The 21,076-nt window shown below is 38.1% G+C and overlaps 1 protein-coding gene across 1 annotated transcript in view; it reads left to right on the plus strand.

The window, feature by feature from the left end:
• Positions 1–11,430: 11,430 nt before the first annotated feature.
• The window catches only part of LOC132105931 (proton myo-inositol cotransporter-like), an 84,079-nt gene continuing 74,433 nt past the window's right edge, over positions 11,431–21,076 (plus strand). Inside the window, exons 1-2 of the mRNA XM_059511478.1 lie at positions 11,431–12,146; positions 20,227–20,386. Coding sequence (XP_059367461.1) covers positions 11,612–12,146; positions 20,227–20,386 — 695 coding nt within the window. The 5' untranslated portion in view covers positions 11,431–11,611. The remainder of the gene's footprint in view (positions 12,147–20,226; positions 20,387–21,076) is intronic.

Raw genomic sequence — 21,076 nt, forward strand, 5'->3', positions numbered from 1 at the left:
ATTGTGAGTTGGGCATGATCAATGAGTAAAAAAAGCCTTATTATTACATCAACAAATATCACAAATTTTTGAAATTATTGTACATTATGGGATTTTTTTTCGTTATTGACTGTATGTCATACAGAGATCAAAATTATTGTAAAAATGCGATAATTATTGTACGTCTGGCAAAACTGGTTCCTTGATGTCTTGTTAGTCAGTTAACCTTTAATGTTTATCTAATCTCTAGCATTTATGTTTTTCTGGTCAGTTTTTGTCCTTTTCATGTCACTTTGTGAGCTTGGTCCTGTTTCTCTTTCCTTTGCCTTCCTTTTTTGTTGTTCTTGTTGTTGTCTTTAGCATTTGGATCATGCTTTCCCTTTTCTGAGTTCATGGGCATTACAGAGAGTTCAGAGATGGATTCTTTGTTTGTGACGGAGCAGACAGGGAACACAGAGAATTCAAGGAAGGCTTCTGTGGCCAAGACAGAGTAAACTGAGTAAACAGAGTAAGAAGGGATTATAGTTCATGAATGGCCTCGGTGGCTGTGATCGAACAGGAAGGGGTGGCATGGAGAGGTGGAAAGTAACTAATAACATTTACTCGGGTTAATGTTATTGAGTAGCTTTTTTGTGTACTTACACTTTTTTAAGTATTTTTTAGAATCTGTAATTTTACTTTTACTTAAGTATGTTTAGTTTGAAGTATTGTACTTCGTTACATTTTAAAACAATAATTAAGGAAAAAAAATCGCTCCCTGAAACTACTGCAGTAAATAATCTGCAGGAAAGCAAACTGGTGTGAAAACCACAAGAAAGATGCAGATGGAAAAGACAGGTGGTGCAGACCCAGCTGAAAACGAAACCCCGTCATATTCTGCTCAAGATGAACTCAAAGGAAATGAAGGGTAGCCCTAGCCATATTTATGCTCTATTATGCAGTGTAAACTGTGTTTACCTATGGAGACCAAACTAGCAGCTTATAAATTCTCGACATCAGCCCTTTGCAAGAATTTACAAAGAGATATGGTAAATACTTGCATCATTGCATTGGTGGTTAAAATTAAGCTTTGACAGTTTAGCAAAAGGTTTTGCACAAATTAGTAAAAAAAGACAGTGGTTCAGGGTATGCGATATATAGTCTGCGATAGTATTGTAATTGTTGTTTTAACGATGTGCGATTTGACATTATAATTTTTTTTTTACAAAAACAAATAAAACACTCCAAAAGAGTGCCTGAAGTCTAGTAGACTAGACTAGTGCATGCGCACATTTAGAGTCAAGTCAAGTCACCTTTATTTATATAGCGCTTTAAACAAAAAGGATTGCGTCAAAGCAACTGAATAACAGTAATTAGGAAAACAATGCAATGCAATGTCAATAATGCAAAATGAAAATCAAGTCAACGATATCGCTGTAAATGAAGTGACCCCAACTAAGCAAGCCAGAAGCGACAGCGGCAAGGAACCAAAACTCCATCGTTGACAGAATAGAGAAAAAACCTTGGGAGAAACCAGGCTCAGTTGGGGGGCCTTCTCCTCTGACCAGATGAATCCAGCAGTTCAATTCCAAGAGTGGGATTAGTGTGTTCTTTCAGTCTACTAAAAGGTATTTGAAATGATCACAAAAAAATGTAAGATATAGGGGCAGAAAATGTATATATTTACATAATTTACCATAGTAAAGCATTATCATACGTAGAGTGACATTATTTTTTTCCAAAAATCAGCATGATTATACATAGATTTTTTACATCAGTTCAATAAACAATAAATTAAGAGATTAGCGTTTTAGACACCATATTTCCTCTTTTTGATTTTGACAACAAAAATAATTCCAAACACAGCCACCTTAGCACAGTTTTGCATCTCTGAGCAATGATGGTGCATTTGAATGATTTGGTTTAATTGCAATGACTCACTTATCAACAGTGACTTGCTGCCACCTACTGTCGGTTTTAATTTCACATTTAAAGTATCTTTTTTATTTTTTTATTTTTTATAATTTCAAATGAGTATTCAACATCTTATGTTTACATATCAAAACATTATTTCTGCACTTGTAACTGCAGGTTAAATGCATTCATGTTCAGCATTAAACAGTGTGTAAATACAACTAAATTTCAGATTCAGCTTCTGTGTTTCCTCTGCACTGCAAATGTGGATTTTCTTGATTTAATATGCCTGGTAACAGCCCAAATGTCTTATTAATCTAAATAACTGATTGCTTTAATTAAAAACAACTGGTTTGAGATTTATAGGCCTATCCCAGGGGTGTCAAACTCAGTTCCAGGAGGGCCGCAGCCCTGCAGAGTTTAGTTCCAACTCTGCTCAAACATACACACCGTGTAATTTTCAAATTAGACTAAATGATCAGATTGGCTAGATCAGATGTATTTAATTAGGGTTATATCTAAACTGTGCAGGGCTGTGATCCTCCAGGAACTGAGATTGACACCGTTGGTAATTTTTACTCTGAGTAAATTTGAAAAGAGTAAAAGTAGTTGGTGATGTAAAGAAAAACTACACATCTGTGCACATCTAAGCATTCCTGTTGACTATAATACACATATTGTGCATGTATATGATGTCAGTGTGTCTACAAAAATTTGGTTTTCGTAGATTACATGGAGATAAAAACAGTATTGTTTTCAAACGTGCATTTTGAAACTCGTTTTCAAAAGCGCATTTTTTTTAGATCACCACAGTGCTAATTTTGTGTAAATTAATGGCCAAACATTAAAAGTTGTAAAATTTGAGTTGAAAACGGTCAGAGACAGTCTTGTTAGCCATGACAAAGTGAAATTTTTTTTAAATAAACCAGCAAAACACAAGGAACTCAGTGGACATAAAAACAGAACCAAGCTCACAAACGACTGACCTATGAACAATGGAAACATTAGGGCTTATGCTGAACTCATGACATGTTGTAATTATGATGACAACATGTGACATTCTACTTCATTCTAGATGTTCATGTCCTCTATTGCAGGGGTTTTCAAACTGTGGGTCGCGACCCACTTGTGGGTCACAGAATGGAACAAGGTGGGTCGCACAAAGTCACTTGGCTGCAGCTAAATTTGCGTTTCAATGACACACACACACACAGTTCAGTCTAGGGCTGCACGAAAGTGACGAGTGGGAACGGTGCGAGGCCGGTGGAGTGATTGGAATTGAGCGACACCTGCTCGACTCACCAGTCTCGAGAACCACGGAGGAGATCGGAAGGATACAAAAGAGGAGCGTCCGTCTCCCCGGCAACTCACTCCAGCCCACCGCCTCGAGCATCCTCCTTCGCCCTACTCGATGGCACTGCGGATTCACCTCAGTGCCGAGGGATCTTCGGCAGCGCGTCCCTCCTTCCTCCCAGGCTTCGGCACCAGTCTAACACATTAAAAACTTCTCAATCACGGGAAGGAGGAGGCGGGAACCGGGAACCCACTCGTCACAATGATATAGCCCACCAACATTAATAAGGACTGCAATATCCTTAGTGTGATTTTCGAATTGCAATTAAGTCCGCGTGCTTTGCGTGTTTTGAAGCGCGGGCGCGCACGAGTTGTAATAACAGTGAAGGTCTCAGAGCAATGTCATTAAAAGGTTCAATCGGTCCGCATTATTAAAAGAGAAAAACTTGCTCACTTCAATACACTATATTCCGCATGAGATTGCATACACCAGAAAACAAATGTTACGAAAACGGTTTCAGGTAGGCCATGTTCATTCATTTCTATCGTCCGTTTGAGCTCTGTGCACTTTTTTCGTTCGGGAAACGGTTTGTAAAAAGCATTTCACATGTACAGGGTGAGCAGTGCACAAACGCAGGGTTAATTGTAACACTACAAGATTTAAACATTTCCACATAACAAAATGCACAAAAAAATAATGCAATACTCCTTGACGTATCATCTCTTTTTAGAGAAAAATTTGCCAAAGTTCAGAAATCTTTTGAAGATATTGCTGAACATTAATTTAACCATTGCTAAAATAAATTTCTGCCTGAACTTAATGTCATCCAGTTTTTTTTTTTTTTGTTTATTTAAAACGAGACACATGTTTATTATTATTTTTTACCTATTTCACAATTATTTTAATCTCCAAACAGTTTTAGATAGTTCTGCTTTGCTTCTTATGCTTTTTCTAAAAAAAGTGTTGGATTGTGCTCCGTTCTCACCGACACACACGGAAGGATCGTGAATGCATTTTCTGCAACAAAACACAGCAGCGCAGATTACAGTTCACTGGAGTGAGCCTGTTTAACGTTTTTATGGACACTACATATTCTAAAGTCTGTAAACAAAAATTAAAACTTAAATATTAATAGTGATTTTTTTCAGGTGTAGGCCTACTCTAAAATAAAAAGTTTTTTTTTCTTAAATACTTCATTTCTGTCATCAAACTTTTAAGTAAGATTAGGCTTAAAGTAATATCAACCTTTTTTTTCCTCAAATATTGTGGTGGGTCATGAAATAGATTACACTTGTCTAGGTGGGTCGTGGAATGGAAAAGTTTGGGAACCACTGCTCTATTGGGAATTATGTGCTTCTATGGCAACACTGTCACCACCTAAACATAGTGCCTAAATAAATCTGTGGCTCAGGGAATTCCAAGTTGTTTTATGAGGACATAATGCTTTTTACAAGTTGGAATCTCCTAATAATGGTAATTTGGAAAAGACATAAAAGCACCTTTATTAACATACTAAGGTTAACTGACAAAATAAAAGGAACACCTTGGGAGACAATCAAGATGGAACCAACGAACAAGAGGACTACAATGGAATGGACTACAAAACAACATCAGGAAATAGGAAACTCAACAGCATAAAAGTCTGAACACAAAAGAAAGGCAAAAGCACAATTGCAGACACTACATAACAATGCATTTAAATGTATTTTAAATAATAATATTTTCAGAATGCATTTATTTAAATTGCTTAAAATCAGTATAAATCAGTATATTGTGAGAAGAAAAAAATCAGTTAAAAAAGTATTAACATGGTTATGGCTAACTGTGTAACAAGCAATATTCAAATACAATTAACTCTTGTAAGGGAAACAGGTAAATTTAGCTCAAAGGGAATCATTTAAGATTTTAAAGGGAATTTGAACAGAATCACTGTTTCACGGCTGATCACTGAGACGCCCTGCGATTCACTGAACGAACCGTTTAACATCAAATCTGCACTGGATATTAATATCCAAAGTATAGTGAAAACACTATTAATTAGCACAGTAACAAGATCGGCAGTTTAAGACATTAACCTGTAAGCAGAAAACACAAGATACGTCTCTTTTCAATAGGAATAAGGCTTTATTAGATAAATCTAAAACTCTTCTAACACATAAGCACACGCACTCACACATTCACACAAGTTGCAGGAAGATTGGGAAGAATGAGTTTAAGAGAATGAAAATGTGGAATCCCAAGTTTACAGCATAGACATGAACAGCCATCAATCACTTAATTAACCCTTGCATTGAGTTCCTCAATGGGGTTAAAATTATATTAGATACACCAGTACAAATCAGAGTCTGGAAGATACTTGTTTTGCCCTTTGTAAAGGGGTTCCCTTTGTTGTTGTTGAAAGGGGGTTTCCCGATGTCGCTGATTGGCTGGAAGTTCAGTAGTCGATGAAGTGACGTCTTGGGAAGCCCGTGGTTGGGCGTTGGCTGATGATGCGGAGTTGTGTGGAGTGGTTGAAGTTGAACGGGCACTCGAGGTCATACTCGGACACACAGCATTACAAAACTTAACTCAGAACACGAAACTTTCAACGGAAAAGAAAAGAAACTAAAGTAAAAGAACAAAAGTAAAGTCTGACGAGACTAGGTGGTATTTCTTCTTATCGTGGCTAAGTAGCAGCAGGCGTGCTGGCCGATGCACGCTGCAACCGTGCTCAAAGAACGCTAAAAGTCATGACTAAAAGCAGCAGCTGAAAAGCAAATGCTAAAAGCTAAAAGCAGAATTTGATGGTGTCCTGAGTATTTAAACTGGCCTTTTGGCCACACCTCAAATGTTGTCTTGACCAATTAGATATTGTCTTTGCTAGGGGTATCATAAATCATATGTTATCTTATCAAGCACGTTGTTCATAAGTTCTTAAGTTCATCTTCAGAACACAGTTTAAGAAATTTTAGATTTAGTCCGAGAGCTCTCAGTCCCTCCATTGAAAGGTAATAAAAACATCTTCAAAGTAGTCCATGTGACATCAGAGGGTCCATTAGAATTTTTTGAAGCATTGAAAATACATTTTGGTCCAAAAATAGCAAAAACTACGACTTTATTCAGCATTGTTTTCTCTTCCGGTCTGTTGTGAGCACGTTCACTGCAGTTTAGTGATATCCGGTTCGCAAACGAATCACTCGATGTAACCGGATCTTCTTGAACCAGTTAACCCAATTGAACTGAATCGTTTGAAACGATTCGCGTCTCCAATAAGCATTAATCCACAAATGACTTAAGCTGTTAACTTTTTTAATGTGGCTGACACTCCCTCTAAGTTAAAACAAACCAATATCCCGGAGTAAATCATTTACTCAAACAGTACACTGACTGAACTGCTGTGAAGAGAGAACTGAAGATGAACACCGAGCCGAGCCAGATGACGAACGAAGCGCATTTTATTGAACGAAGCTCAATTTTGTATAGAAGCATGAAGTTTTTTTGAGTCAGAGATGAAGTATTACATCTCTGCTATCTGGTGCAGGGGAGGTCGCATGCAATTTGACACCCTATTTGACAAAATCGGCCGTTTTATTCAGGGCCGTATCTTGTCGAGTAAAACACATTCAATTTATTAATGCTATTACAGAAAATGTACATCTTTAATTTATGTATTACTGACAAACATGGTGTCAGAGTCGGAGCTCAAACTTGGGTCTCTGGCGCGAGAGTCTTAACCCTCTCAAGGCAGGCGTTGCTGATTTGCAACAGTTAAAAACTAAAAACCTTATTACTCCAGATACATATTTTATGTATCTGGAGTACTAAAAACTTTACTAAAGGTTACTAAAGTTACTAAGTTACTAAAACTTAATTTGAGCCTGAGAGGGTTAATTTCCTCAACTGAGCCATCCTTTTCTTAAATAAAGCCACCAAACAGAAAAATCTTCAGCCCAAAATAATCTCCAAAATGAAAACTCTGGAAAAGGAAAGCAAAAATAAACAGAGGAAACCAATCCAAAAATGCTTTCAAAGTATAGTTCTTAAAACTAGAGCAAAACAACAACAATAGGAAGTGATCAGCTTAAATTCACAGCCCAGAACAAGGCACATGTGAAAACAATAGCACTGATTACAAGAGGCAAAAGATTGACATGAGAGTACCATAGGGACCTGTAGTGGCCAAAATAAAACATTACAAAGCGAAAACTCTGACAGGACCCCTCCCTCTAGGAATAGCTCCTGACATTCCCTCCAGGACAACTGGGCTTGCGAGCATGAAATTCTTGGACCCCAAAACTAGTAGGTTTACCTGTCACATGAAAAGGAAAAGACAAAACAGGTTTTAACAAGGAGTCATGAAAAATTTGATTTATTTTCAAAAACTTAGGCAAGTAGAAACAATAAGTAACTGTGTTAACTTTCCTGGCAATCTTGAAGGGGCTGATGAACCTCTGGGAATGTTTATGGCACTCCACCCGCAAGGGAATGTTCTTAGTGGAGATCCAGAATCTTCCAGGGCGCAGAGGAGGGGCAGTTCTGCGTCTGAGATTAACCTGGTGCTGGTACTGCTGAGATGCCTTAAGGAGCTTGAGTTGGGCCTTTTTCCATGTCTGGCGGCAGCGTTTAATGAATTGTTGAGCAGAGGAAACTGCAGCCTCCACTTCTTGCTCAGGGAATAGTGGAGGGGTGTACCCAAACTGGCACTTGAAAGGGGACATTCCTGTAGCAGAGGAGCAAAGGGTAATGTGCGTGCATTTTGCCTTAGTGATGAACAAGACCAGGAGGTTGGGTTGTTAGCTGCTAAACACTACAGTGCAGTCTCAAGATCTTGGTTAAGTCTCTCTGTTTGTCCATTGGACTCCAGGTGGAACCCAGAAGATAGACTCACTGTAGCCCCCAGAGATTGACAAAAAGCCCACCAGAATCAGGAGGAAATATGGGATACTCGATGATGTATATAAGAGACAAGGATAAGAGACAATGTCTTGTAGTATGCCAAAGACTCAAAAGACATGGTTTATAACCAATTCAGTGGTTTCTTCAGCGGTGGGTAGTTTGGGCAGAGGAATAAATTGGGCGGCCTTGGAGAATCTATCAATTATGACCATGGTAGTGGTGTTTTCTCGTGATAGTGAAAGTCCAGTAATAAAATCCATGGAAAGATCTAGACCTCAAGGTATATGAGCTATGGAGAGAGGGGGCTATAGCCCCTGAGGAGAACAGTGAGAGACTTTACTTTGGTTGCATTTGGGACATGCATTTACAAATGTTGTCACATTCTCCTTGATAGTTGGCCAGTAAAATCAACTTTGGATGAACTCAAGAGTGTGAGAAGTACCAGGAAGACAAGTGAGACAAGAGGAGTGTCCCCACTGGAGGATCTGGAAGCGGACAGCTTTTGGAACAAACAGACAGTAGGTTGGTCCCCCTCCTGGGTCATGTTTTCAGGCTTGGGCTTGTTTCACCATATTTTTCAGATTCCACCTGTTAATTGATGTTATGGAATCTTCCTGAGGAGTGTCAACATATACTCAGGATAGAGCTTTAGGTTTTAGGTTCTTAGAGCCGGGGAGGTAGGGTAAGATGAACTGGAATCAATTGAAGAATAAAGACCAACGTGCATGGCAGGGGTTGATTGATTCGGTTTGCCTGCTGAATATATTCCAGATTTTTGTGGTCTGTGAGTACTTGGAATAGGTGTTTGGCCCCCGCAAGCCAATGCCTCCACTCTTCAAGTGCTAGCTTAACTGCCAGTAACTCTCGATCCACTACATGATAGTTCCTCTCAGTCGGTGTAAGGTGGTGGGAAAGGAATGGACATGGATGCAGCTTGTTGTCCTCCCCACTTTGGGATAGCACAGCTTCAACCCCTACAAACCTGAAGCATTCACCTCCACATTGAAGGGTTTATATGGGTTTGGGAGAATGAGAATAAGTGAAGAGGTGAAATGGCTTTTAGTTTGCTGAAAGCCAATTCTGCTTCAGGTCCCCAATAAAAGCTGGTTGTTTTCCCCTTGGTGAGGGCAGATAAAGGAGCTGCTACAGTACTGACGTTCAGGATGAACTTGGAAAAAAAAAAAAATTAGCGAAGCCAATTAAATGCTGTAACTTTATTACCAATGAGGTGGAGGGCCAATCCACTACTGCTTGAACATTTTGAGGTTCCATTTGTAGTTGACCAGGCTTGATGATGAACACCATGAACTGAACTATGGTCACATGAAGGTTTAACCCTCTGAAGTCGATCAACGCAAATACGCATTTTGTGGCATCTTCTCCTGATAACACCGAAAATAACTTAAATTACACTTTCAGATTTGATCGGACAGATAAGAGCAATACATCAATCTGTAAAGGGCCAACTTTTATTTGTATACACACATAAGAACAAAACGTTGTGGATTTACAAAATAAAGAAAACAAACAGGGTGCATTCTCTACGCCTTGATCTGTGTGATTTTCATTTAGAAATGTGTCATCAAAATTAACTAACTCCGCAAACACTCAAAGAGACATGAGAGATCTGTCTATAGACAGCTTAACATGCCTACTTTTAAACTAAGCAAGTTTTACTGAAAATATTCTAGGAATAAGTAATCCATTGTAACGATTAGTCCACTGAAGGCGAGCGTAGTGAGAACCCAGGTGCAGTTTATTTACAGAAGTGAAAACCAAAATCCAAAAACTTGACTTGACTTGACTTGACTTGAGGTTAATACACAACAAAGCACAATGGCAAAAACATGACTACTCATACAAACAATGAGGGTCACATGACAAGAACAAACCAATGGGAAACAAGACACATGACTAAGACAACCAATCGGAACGTGACACAAGAAACAAGAGGAACCAATAGCAAGACAACAAGAGGGCAAGGGAAGCATGACACAAACAGCATAAACAAAGACTACAAAATAAAAGACATGAAAACAAGAACATGAAACAAAACCCCAAAACAGACATTACATCCATATGAAAACAACACAATGTCCACTCTTTCATGTCTCCCTTCATTATATCTAATGCCACCACGCCTATCCGCTGAGTGCGCCATTGATATTACAATACACAACGTAAAGCTTGCGGCATGTAAACGCCGACATGACAGCAAATAAAGCAGCGAGACTGTTCTTCGTGTTTTTTTTTTCTTTTCATTTTACTGTTTGCTTCGCGCTGAGAGGAATAAGACATAATTCACCCGAAGAAGACGCGTTTAGGATTACCTCAGGATTAAAGTTCTGGATTACCTCGGAAAAAAGAATGAAGCAGCTTGATCCAGCAGCGATCATAAACATGAGTAAATCTTTTATTAAACCTTGTATTAGTTTTCAAATAACGTGTACACATTTTCTACTAGTTAGTCTTTTTCCAAACTATAATTACGAATGTAGCCATGGTTCCCTGAGTAGGGAACGAGAAACTGCGTTCATTAGCTTCAGACGAAGAAGTGAATGATGTGTTCTCCCGGTGCCTGTTTATAGTTGCGCCAGTAGTGATGTCAGAGGCAATCGCCGGCCAACTCGTTGGTGTTTTTTCAATGTATGCTTCAGACACGTGTCACGACGAGGTATTCCCTATAGCGACCCCTAGAGGACGCAGTGTCTCGTTTCCTACTCAGGGAGCCATGGTTACATTTATACCTGATAAGTGTTGTTGCAAAACATGTTGGTGGATAAAAAAGAAAAATCTATTTAATATCTAACTGTTTCTCCTAAAAAGAGATAAAGTAATTGATCAAATGGAGACTTTTTCTTCTATAAAAAAAATATATATACACATACATACATATACATACATACATACATATACATAAGAAGCACAATAATACACTCAGCAAAATATTGTCTAATTATCGTTATCGATAATTTTTTTGTCAATGTTGCAAACACTTATTTATTTATTTATTTAATGTGCCACCCCAGGATTTACTGTGGCCTCATCTGGTCACCCCTATTAAAATTTTCTGGGGGCACCACTGGCTATCTGGCTTGTTGTCTATCATGGAGGGCTTAAATAAATTAATAAATAATTGTAATTGAATGGAATTTTAACATTCACTATAAAAGAGTAGCCTAGATATTTACAAATAAATTTCATTTAAAAATAATTCCACATAAATATAAATACATAAATATTTTTTTACGGTGTTGTGAGATTAAGAAGAAGAAGAAGCTATTTGGCAAATAGATGTATTTATATGCACATGTGTGTTGATGTGTAGTTCTTTGACGCCATGCCCACGTCACGATGACGCTGAGCTCTACCTTCGGCTTCACGCTCATCTCTGGTCCTCCAGACTTCAAGCACAGAGGCGTGACACAACTTGTGAGGAGTCAGACTGGACAGACCATTCATAAAACCACATCAACAACACAACAGCACACCAAGCTAGACTCACATCAGCCCTCTTCTCCAGTTTACCCTCTTTGACTCACTCTGCACATTTATTCTTGCTTTTCACTTATGTCACGCAAATCCAGCGATGACTATAATCTGCGTAGTATGAGCAACCTGATGGGCGAGAGGAAGAAGCGAGCATCGGATGATGGAGAGCGGAGTCTCATCAAAGCTCCGTCCAGCGCCAGCCTCAGCAGCGCCGGTCCCTCAGCAACGTCCCCCGCGCCGGCGGACCTGGAGCGTGCGGCGCGCAAACAGTTCCAGCAGGATGTCACGCCGGGATTCGTCTACGTCTTGGCCGTGTTCTCCGCTATCGGCGGCTTTCTGTTCGGCTATGACACCGGGGTGGTGTCCGGAGCGATGCTTTTGCTCAAGAGGGACATGAATGTAAGTGCCCTGTGGCAAGAGCTGCTGGTGTCCGGGACTGTTGCCGCGGCGGCGGTGTCCGCGCTGCTCGGCGGGTATCTCAACGGACTGTTTGGGCGGCGGGTGTGCATCCTCATGGCCAGCTTCACCTTCGCCATCGGGGCGATAGTGTTGGGATCTGCACCTAATAAGGAGGCTCTGCTGGTTGGACGGCTCATAGTGGGACTTGGGTTAGGTGAGTGAGACACACCTGACCGATGCTAATTCATCAAGTGCTGGCATCAGAAAAGTTACTATAGTAAATTTGAGGTTGTTTGGAGTCTTGCCCTATTGTCTTTGAGTTTTAATCGATTTAAGCAATTGAAATGCATAACATATAGTCTACAAATGATTATACATCAAGTAGATTTATAAATAATGTTATGGTAAAATATCACTTTACTGTCAAATGTGTTATCCTAAAGAGTTATCTGTACCTGATTTATCCTTAAATATTGTTGGCTTAACCTAACATAGGCTATTTAGATTAATTCAGTTATGGTAAAAAAAAAAATTAACTTACTGTAGATGTTACCATAGGAATCATTTAAGATTACACACACATGTACAGTTTATTTAAATATATGTGATAAGGTTAATTTAGTATTAGAATATAACATTTTAGACTTCAATAAAACCATATGAAACACTTTATAAAGTTACCTTTTTTAAATAAACTACATGCAACAGATGCTGCTCTCCTTATTATTATATGAATATCTGCACCATTACTTTGAAAATGAGCACAGCTTTGGTATAGTTTTCCCTTTCCTTCATTTCAAATGGTATCTTTCCAATACAGACCAGTTTCAACATTTTTTGTTGTTGTTGTGTGGGGGGGGGGGTTAATTGGTTTATTAATTTGGATAATTTTATTTAAAAAATGCATACTTATATTTATCACTTTCAAACAGCATCAAAATCTTAGGCTTACATATAATCTTAAATCTTACATATTTTATCAAGGATGTTCTTGCCCAAGACTTTTGTCTGCTTAGTAAGTTCAATAACTAACTAAAAAAATAAAAATAAAAACCTTTAGTAATAGCAAAATTATTTTTTGTGTTGAAATTATGCATAAACTGGGGAATAGTTTTAATTTTTAAAACATTTATAAAATAATATTCTTACAAATTGCTTATATTTACTTCACTCTGTTTAGATTTTTGTTTGTCAAGCACTCATTGGCTTCGGATTCTCTTTCTCCAGAAACCCTCTGCTCCAATTTCTTGGACCACTGAATCTCGTTTGCACTCACACCTGTTCTCCATTTACCAATCACACACACACACACACACACACACACACACACACACACACACACACACACACACACACACACACACACACACAGAGAGAACTTAAGCCCAAAACACACTGCAGGATGTTAGCAATCCTATAAGATTACTGCTTGTCACATTGTGTGACATGCATCTAATAAACTTGGCTTCGACGTTTATGTAGACTGTACAATGATTGGTGCAGAGTGAAAACAATCATGGCTGCTATATTGAAGGGAAGTTCCAAACCAAAGTGCTCAAAACTGGCCACTTCAAAGGGCCCTTTGGAATGAAGGATTTCAAAGTGTACAACTGATGGTACAACTGATGTTTGGTCCCCTACACCCTTCAACCCTTCGAAGCTCTCACTCCGGAGGGTAAACCCTTTGAATGGATTAGGGCATAGATGAGCCCTTCCGAATGGAATGCAGGGAATGACACTTGTTGATTTGTACGCTGCGACACACGTTCCTATAGAAGAATAAAATGTCATCAGCATGCGCTAGTAGTAAACAAAAAGAGTATGATAAATCACATTTTAGCAGTTGTAATTTTTATGTGCGCTGGAAAAAAGTTGAAGCAGTGAAAGACAAAAGGGATACGTGCTTGAGGTAAGCAGCTTTATGTTTTAGCACGATGTTGCGTTGATTTCTTGTCACATTTTTATTGATTGGTTATTAAACGTGAATCAAAGCAGCAAACACTGTACGATCATGTGTGATCATGCCGTATCGTAGGCTCTCTTTGGTTGCAAGACCAGGACAATGGCCATCTTTGAACCTCTCTCACTGTATGACATAAGAGCTATCTGAATGGAAATCAGTCCTAAGAGTTCTATTCTTTAACAGTTAAGCAAAAAAATAAAGAAGCTGCTGAAAGTTGCAACTGGTGCTCAGTTTGTGTTTTTTGCCAACTTTTTCCATTACTATTATAGTACTAAAATATTTGCTCACTCTAATTGTTGTAGATTATTAAATTGTTACTGTGCCTGAGAAGTCTCTTGAGGTTCATTTGTGTGCAAATGCTGCCTGCAATGTCATTGCCTGATAAGGCAGCGAGGCAAGAAGTCAGCAGCCTAATCTTTCGGCTTTCTAAAGCAGTCCTTGATTAGCTGGCTCAGCTGTTTTGGAGTTGGGAACTCTGGGAAATTACACTTTTTTTGGTCTTTTATGTAATGTTTCAATAAATGCAAACAGTTAGGCTATTTAATGTATGTTAAATGTGGTTGATTTTCCTAAAGGATTGTAAACATTCATTTTAATTGCTTTGCTTAAAAGGAACCCAAGTGAGTCATAGTGTAAGAGCACAGGCTTTGATCAAATTTCATGCAGCATTTCATTGAAAATTCAGACCTATTTTTATAACCGGCAATTAGCACAGAGGCAGAAGGATTCACATGATTTGATTGGGTGGTAAGACTGACAGAGCTCCAGTAGCTCAAGTGGTATTTCTCATTAATGTATGTACAGAGCTTCCAAGAATCAGCTAAATATCCTGTGAGCTTTTGGAAAGAGCAATTTTGCCTGATGCTTATTGTCTAGGATTACAAACTGTCATTAGGGAAGATTGGTGTTTTCTCAATCCTTATATTGTCTGGCTGACTAATGCCTTCTTGATCGGTTAAATCCAGAGAGTCACTATTTGACCCATTACACTCTGTGGACCATAATCCATATTTGCAAAGATATTTTGCACTATTACTTTTAAAGCCAATCATTGTTTATCTGTGTATAGTAGTCAATAACCATGCATACTTTCTTTAAGAAATTGGAACATATTTTTTCCATTTCAAGTCTATTTTCAAATTATTTTTAAGAATAAATTGTCTTGTAACTTTTTTGAAAGGTCACTGATCTGATAATTGACCACTGACTTCTGGTTTAAGCGACTGAGCCCAATTACTTCCACACTGACCTTTGCAAAAACACAAAACCAGCATAGGGCAAAACCAGGATCAGTTAAACCATCAAAATAATGACCTTTTCCTCAGCCATTATCTTTATTTAGCATAGTTTAGACAGCAAAATACAGGACACTGTAGGTGCATGTTCTTTCGTTATGTGTGTCAAGCCATTAATGCAGTGTTTGGAAACCCCATCTCAAAGGATTTGGGCAATTCCTCACCTTAATGTTCCTTCAAACCGGGCACAGAGCCTTGTGCTAATCACAGATGGTGTAAAGTAACAGTTCAGTTGGTCTGGCGTGATCAGAGAAGAAGCTAAACTCTTCTAGCAAATGTCTGCTGTCTCCATGACTCCACTATCCCTGTGAAGCGAAAGGCCATTAAAGCGATGGCCTCTCACGTTGAGTGTCTGGGGTAGTCTGCTGAATGAAGTGGATGTGTTTTTCCTTTAGATCACTGTCTCAAATAATAGAGTACTGCTACAGCTAATGAGTCCGCTCTCTAGTTTTACAGCTAAAGAACGGTAAACCTAAGCCAAAGCAACTACAGTTTATTTAGCAGACATACACAAAACACCACAACTTAGACAACTGCCACTTCCTCCGACTGACTGTTACATCTTTAGGGCCGAGCTGCAGTATTGATTTTGTGATGTACTCTACTTGCGAAATCTTATTTTGTATACTGATATCAGTGAATTGATACTTGCTAAGTATTCCCTAGCGTTCTAAAGCAGATTTACTGATGGCCATTAATGTTGAAATATAACACTCAACACACAGTATCTCTCATGCAACATCAATATCCTTGTAAACTGTGATTCATTTGTTTGTGTTTTTGGTACATACATATTGACACTTCAAAGCCTAGTGAACTGTCTGTATACGTATCTACCTTCATATGTTACTGTTCTGCTTCAGCATAGAAACCTTGTTACCAGCAGCACAGTAATAACTCTCCCCAGGTTCATAGTTGATTATAGAGTTAGCTAACAGATACACATATTTTATGAAAATGTTTCATTTTAATGAGAACAATTTTTAGCAGTAGTGTTTAGCATTGATCTAATCTGTTTAAAAGCTGTCAGCCATCTTAGAAGAAACCTTTTGGAGATTGTTTTAAGCCCAAGACACACTGCACGATTTTCGGATGTCCCAGACGGAAGATTGGCATCGTGAAAGAATCATGGCTCCTAATCGGTGCCCCTGTGACATACAGTGAAAGAGGTTAAAAGATGACTGTTGTCAGGGTCTTGCAACCAAAGATAGCCTACCATAGTTTTCTGAGAGTTTCAGAATTAGAGCATGATCATTGTGCAGTGCGTTTACTGCTATAGCCCATGTTTACTGACCAGCAGAGGTGGATAAGAAGTATAAGTACTATTACATTAAGTAAAAGTAAATGTAACAGTCTAAAAATCTACTCAAGTAAAAGAAAAAAGTAGCACGTTTAAAATTTAGTCAGTAAAAATTACTTAGTTGCATTTTATTGGGAGGGAGGCAAAAATGGGATAGGCCAAGAGTGTCAATCTCAGTTCCTGGAGGACCACACTTAGTGAAGTGACATTCAGCCAAGTATGGTGACCCATACTCAGAATTCGTGCTCTGCATTTAACCCATCCAAAGTGCACACACACAGAGCAGTGAACACACACACACACACACATGGAGCAGTGGGCAGCCATTAACGCTGCAGCGCCCGGGGAGCAGTTGGGGGTTCGTTGCCTTGCTCAAGTCGTGTTATTGCCGGCCCGAGATTCGAACCCACAACCCAGGGTTAGGGGTTGGAGCAGGAGCAGGGTTGGAACTAAACTCTGCAGGGCTGCGGCCCTCCAGGAACTGAGAATGACACCCCTGGGATGTTACCAGGCACATTAAATCTGTATCAACAAAATTCATCTTTGCAATGCAGAGGAAACACAGAAGCTTCATCTGAAGTGGAATTTAGTTGTATTTACACACTGTTTAATGCAGAACATGAATGCATTTAACCTGCAGTTACAAATGCAGAAATAATGTTTGGATATATAAACATAGTGATGAATACTCATTTGAAATGATAAAACAATTCTAAAGATACTTTAAATTAGAAATTAAAACTGCAAGTAGGTGGCAGCAAGTCACTGTTAATAAGTGAGTCATTGCAATTGAACCAAATCATTCAAATGGTTGATTCATTCAGGAACGTAACACCGTCATTGCTCACAGATGCAAAACTGTGCTATCTTGGCTGTGTTTGTAGTTTTTTGTTGTCGAAAACAGGCAATATGGTGTCTAAAATGCAAGTCTCTTATTGTTTATTGAACTGAGAAAATCTATATAAAATCTATATATGATCAAGCTTATTTTTGGAGAAAAAACTGCAATGAGTGGATGCACCTTTAAATGCACACGTGCACTAGTCTAATCTACTACAATTCATGGATCTGTAGGAGTGTTTTGTTTGGTTTTTGGCAAAATACTGATAATGTAAAATCACACATTGAGATTAAAACAACAATTACGATATTATCGCAGACAATATATATCGCAACACCCTGCACCACTGTCTTTTTGACTAATTTGTGCAAAGCCTTTTGCTAAACTGTCAAAGCTTAATTTTAACCACACATGCAACGATGCACATTCGTACATTCTCGGAAAGGGTTGATATCGAGATTTTATAAGTTGCTAGTTTGGTCTCCATAGGTAAACACAGTTTACACTGCACAATAGAACATAAATATGGCCAGGGCTTCACTTCATTTCTTTGAGTTCAACAGCAGAATACGATGGGGTTACGTTTTCCGCTGGGTCTGGACCACCTGTCTTGTCCATCTGCATCTTTCTTGTGATTTTAACGCCAGTTTAGTTTCCTGCCCATTATTTCCTGCAGTAGTTTCCAAGGAGCGATTCATTTATTTATTAAGTAAAAGTAAAATTAGAGATTTAAAAAAAAGTACACAAAAATGCTACTCTATTACAGTAACGCGAGTAAATGTAATTTGTTACTTTCCCCCTCTGCTGACCACCTAATAAAAATAATACATGAAATCAACATGACATGGCGCTAAAACATAAAACTCTTTGCTGCTTCCACTTTTTTTTAGCACACATAAAAACTACAACGGCCAAAGTGTGATTCATCATGCTTTTTTGTTTACCACTAGCAATACTGATGACGTTTTATTCTTCTTTAGTAATGCGTGTCTGTAGCGTATGAGTCAATATGTCATCATCGTACATTTTGCATGCATACCGTACCTAAGTTTATTAAATGCATGTCACACAGTGTGATCTGCAATGATCTTCTAGTATTGTTAAAACCGTGCAGTGTAGAAGGCTATGGCCTCAAATTGTGCATGTGATTTTGAATAAGATTTTGTCTAAAATAGACACCTACTAATGTATTTGGTGAGGTCCATAAAATATGTCCTGGTGTTGGGCAAATTACTGTATATGGCTGATTATTTGATGCCAATTTATAATATGATTCTGTAATCATAATTTGTGTGAATAAGAATAAAAGTAGTTGGTATTTTATTACCACTAGTGTTAAGCTCAGCTGGAAACTGAAGTGAAATGTACTGTATGTATAGGTACTTTTTGGAAAAAACATGTAAATAAAGGCACATTTTTGGTTGGTTAGGATGCATCCATAGACAGTAGGAAGAAACTGGGAGAGTTTTGGTTTCATTGGATAGGTGAACATTTTGATGTTTTGTCCACATGTGAAAAATGAGGTGGCATGTTTTGAACATGTCCAGACAAATATCATATCATTCTCCACACAGACATCTTTGTCATTTTGAATGATCCTTTCGTGTGACGTAATAGTGGTCTTCCCACACAAAAAAGAAAGAAAGAATTGTCTGTGAATGGCATTGTTGGATAACCTGCATCACTGGGGAGAATACATCCTTTGCTCATGTGAAATCACAATCCGTCTTTCAAAACGTAAAGGAAATGCCAATAACAGCTGTCGTCTCACAGTATTGATTAACCTCCTTGTGAGGCAAGCAGTGAGGCGTTCCCATGGCAACAGGTACGTTGTCTGCCGGGCAACGAGAGCGACAGTGAAGCAGGGCTATTAATAGACTTTATAGCGAGCAGTTATGTTGTAGACCTTGTAAGATAAATGTGGGCATGGTCTTTTTGTTTGCTCTCCTGTGTAAATATCATGTCATGTGATATTTGTCCTGTCGCACCACATTAAAATTTTCCTCCCTATCCCAGTCTGTTGGAAGCAAATTCACATTTCATGGTGTCCTTGTGATTCAAGAAATCACTTGCTTGTTGAAAATTTGCATAATATGACACATCTGTGATGTAATTGGTGGAAATGAGAAGGATATGGCTTGGCTAGATCATCATTGTTCTCTTGAGAGCCATGTGATTGGTAGGGAACTCTGGTACACAAAGCATGTTCGCTATGCATGTCACATATTCTTGTGTGTAACCCTCTGACAAAGCCCACAAGATGAGGTCTTTTGTAGATCTGAGACAATGTCAGTGTAATAAAGCTTTCAGGGTTCGGGAATTTATTGTGTGGTGCATGAATACAGTATTAAATTTAGACTCAAGCATGCATATTTGCTCATTTACATATAATAATAAACTTTCTTTCATTAAAATCAAGAAGTTCATAATTGTCATAATGACCTATATGTTGTTTCAGATATGTATTATAAGTAGTAGTAGTATTGTGTGAAACAAAATTAGAAAAACTGAATATAATGAAAGTGAATGGAGCTTGAACTGTCAACCTCCAAAATTGCAAAAAAACAAAAAACAAACACAATAAATACCAAATTATGGTGTAAAATCATATGAGATACTTCATGATTCTTTTATTAAATGTTTATGGTGCGTGTATGTCATTTTGGAGTCCTAGTCTCCATTCATTTACATTATTGAGAAGAGCAGATTCATATGTTTTTCCAATTTTGTGTTCCACTGAAGAAAAAACATTCTACGGGTTTGGAACAAGAGGTTAAGTAAAGGGTAGAATTTTCATTTTTGAGTGACTTGTTCCTTTAAGGTACATGTGAGCCTTTTGAAATTACACTTTCTAACCAGAGTATAGTTTTGATTGCTATATATCTACGCTTTCAGGTATTGCATCCATGACTGTTCCTGTGTACATTGCTGAAACCTCACCGCCCCACCTGAGAGGACGCCTGGTCACTATCAACACTCTATTCATCACAGCAGGCCAATTCATAGCCAGTGTTATTGATGGGGCCTTCAGCTACATGCAGCATGAAGGCTGGAGGTATGACCATCAAAAAGCAATATTTTTATGAGTGGCCCAGTTGCAGAATTTGCACTGAATCTAGAATTGTTCTTATTTATTTGCTGTGGATCAAATATATATATAAATATACTGTATGTATATATATATATATATATATATATATATATATATATATATATATATACTGTATATATATAATTTTTTTTTTTTTTTGAGAATTAGCAAAACGGAATGATTTTCATGATGCTCATAGTCTATGGCACCATGGTATAAAGCTTGCAGTCTGAATTAAATGTGATGAGAGAATCTATTTACTTTTATCTACCCAAGCAGCAAAACCACAAATCATTCTATGTAAATGAAAGTTAACTGCTTAACCAACAAACTGTCATGACCACAACTCAGTAATCCATGTTTATATATTTTATTAAACTTATTAGGTACATTTTTAGATTGTTTAGTATGAGCCAACTACGTTTTTATGATTTTATTACCTGTATGAGTTTGTAAGGACTAAGGACCTCAAATAATTATTTAATTTGTTTCATGTCTGTGTTTATTGTAGATATTTGTTACTAATATAATGTAGAGGATAAATATTGAAAGTCTCAGAAATGATGTATACTGTTGGGGGCGCTGTGAGAAGAAAAGAGTAGTGGGTAAAAAAGGAAAAAGAAGAAGCAGAGTTAACACGTTTTGTTCATGTTA

The sequence above is a fragment of the Carassius carassius genome, chromosome 26 (genome assembly GCF_963082965.1).
Source record: "Carassius carassius chromosome 26, fCarCar2.1, whole genome shotgun sequence".
In the NCBI taxonomy this organism is placed as follows: Eukaryota; Metazoa; Chordata; class Actinopteri; order Cypriniformes; family Cyprinidae; genus Carassius; species Carassius carassius.